A 2,412-nucleotide genomic window follows, 5' to 3' on the forward strand; every position below is an offset into this window, starting at 1 on the left:
ACTATAGTGAAATATTTCAAATGGAAAATTCTTACCTAGTTCCGGTATATAAATTTTTCATGCACCTATCTAATGAGGTGTTAAAAAATCTAACATAATTTTCTCTCTCTTATCATAATTTTTTCTTTTTTCTCATTTCTCTAACACCTTATTGGATAGGTTCATAAATTTTACATGAACCGGGTCTAGGTAAAAACTTTCCATTTTAAATAGTTATTTTTTCCGTTGCTAATGGCTATCATTTATGTTGACTGTAGCTATTTTGTATATTATTTTAATTTTGTAAAATAAAATAAATAACCAATAACTTTTTTTATTATTTTGGTTGATTAAAATTTATTGATAAAACATATATCAACTTCACTTTATACGTGAATTAAGAAGTGAAAGGAGTGAAGACCTTTCAAAACTAAAAATGAAATTACTTAAAGACCATATCTTTATTATTGTTTAAAACATTTTGTTATATTAGTTGTTTTTTTATAAAAAAATTAATGTGTCATTTTTTTATAAAAAGTTTGTTTGTTCTCTTTGTAAAAGGATTTATAAATTCTTTTAAAAAATTAAAAAATTAATTTTTATTATGTTAGGATTTTTATGCGGTTTTTAATTTTTATTTTATAAAACAATTACAATCAATATTATGCATCTTATTCTGTGTCACATTTACATTTCCTAAACTATATAATATATATAACGGCTTGAAATTAATAAAAAATTATGTCAAAAAGAATTACAATTTGCACACAATTAATCATAGAAAAAAAAGTAGGAGCTGGAAATATAAAATATTTAATGGGCTCATTATATACAAAATGCATATATATATTTTTTTTGAATGAAAATGCATATAATTGTTAATTTAAACCCCACATCACATATATTGCTTCATTTACATACATATTGTCTATTGTACAAGATGGAACCTCCGCCTGTATCTCCCTTATAATCTCAAGTAATAGTTAGATTATTAATTAATTCGATTAATTAATTAATCCACACTCACAAACATACATACAAACACAATTCACATTCATAATTAACATAATTAATTAATGGATAAAGATCATATCCCAGATAAACAAATATCCCCTTCATAAACCAAACCCAAACATAATTAATTAAATCTTTGGATTTTTATTTTCAAGATCTTCCAGGTGGTTTTGGATCATGATGATTATTTGCTCCAGTCCCTGGATAATCTGTGCTTTCCAAATCCATCCTTCCATTAATAGTAAAATCAAGAAGCTCCTCTCCATCACTATTACTGCTCAAATCCATTGCATCCTGTAATTTATTGAATAAATTTGTTTAAAACCCCAAAGAAATGCCATAATCAAGAATTCAAAATTCAAAGAATCAAGAAATGAAAAGATAGAACAAATTTGTAGATTCTTGATCTTGAATTCTTGATTTTACGATAGTTTAAATAGTATAAGCGCTAGACTGTTAAAAAAAACTAGAAAAAAGAAAGAAAGTAGCTGACCTGAATCAGTAAATCTTGGACTAGTGATGCTGATTGGTTTTCTTCAGTACTTGACTTGAGACTTCCTGAAAAGCCAAAAACAAAATTGATTTTTATTATCAATTTAAAAAGAAGAGCAAGACATTGAAATAAAATTAAATTTTAAGAAAAGAACTTAAATTTAAAACTTGCATGCATGAGATGAAACTTACTAGTAGCAGGAACTGCAAGAGAAGAGAAAACCAAAGAGAAAACCAGAAAGAAAATTATAGTAGCAGAAAGAAAACCAAAACCACCCTTTTGCAGCATTTTCTTGAAATATGATTAAAGAAGAAAATGATGATAATGTATAGTTTTTTAATTTTAGATAAAAATTTAAAGATGTGAAAGCAAATTTTAAGTTGGATGGCTAAGACAAAAAGATGTAGAAGGATGTTTATATAGAGTATATGGAGAGAGCACACATACCGACATCATCATGACTTTATGTTCAGCTTTATAATATGCAGAAAAATTAATAAGGCAATAAAAAGGCAAATAGTCCTACACACACAAAAGTCAACTTACCATTTCTTAATTTATTTTGATGTTTTTGGGTCTCATTTTTTTTTCTAGTGAGTTCCAACTTGCCTAACTTATCCCTCTTTTGAATGTCATTGTCATATCATCACCCTATTCCATTTCTGACTCCTAAAAATATCAAAGTAAAATAGTTGTTCTTGTATATTTACTATTTTTTCTTTAAAATAAGAAGTCTCTGTTGGAAAAATTCAACTCACGATCTTAACAGTTTGTTGTTCTATGTTTGTATCATTTGATCTACAACCTACCAGTAAAATTTGTTCATTTTAATTGTTATTTTTTTGAATACAACGAGACACTAAAATTGTAGGTATCTTCACTCACCCCCTATCCCTATTTTTTATGATGCATGAAATGTTAAGAGA

General features: G+C 26.4%; 1 protein-coding gene across 1 annotated transcript; it reads right to left on the minus strand.

Moving 5' to 3' along the window:
- Window positions 1-1,011: 1,011 nt before the first annotated feature.
- Window positions 1,012-1,916, minus strand: LOC126678095 (uncharacterized). The gene is made up of 3 exons (XM_050372971.2): window positions 1,678-1,916; window positions 1,487-1,551; window positions 1,012-1,287 (listed from the first exon to the last, which is right to left on the minus strand). The coding sequence occupies exons 1-3, from the start codon at window positions 1,772-1,774 to the stop codon at window positions 1,144-1,146; spliced, it is 306 nt and encodes a 101-aa protein (XP_050228928.1). The 5' UTR covers window positions 1,775-1,916; the 3' UTR covers window positions 1,012-1,143.
- Between the last annotated feature and the right edge of the window lie 496 nt (window positions 1,917-2,412).

This window comes from Mercurialis annua, linkage group LG1-X (genome assembly GCF_937616625.2).
Source record: "Mercurialis annua linkage group LG1-X, ddMerAnnu1.2, whole genome shotgun sequence".
In the NCBI taxonomy this organism is placed as follows: Eukaryota; Viridiplantae; Streptophyta; class Magnoliopsida; order Malpighiales; family Euphorbiaceae; genus Mercurialis; species Mercurialis annua.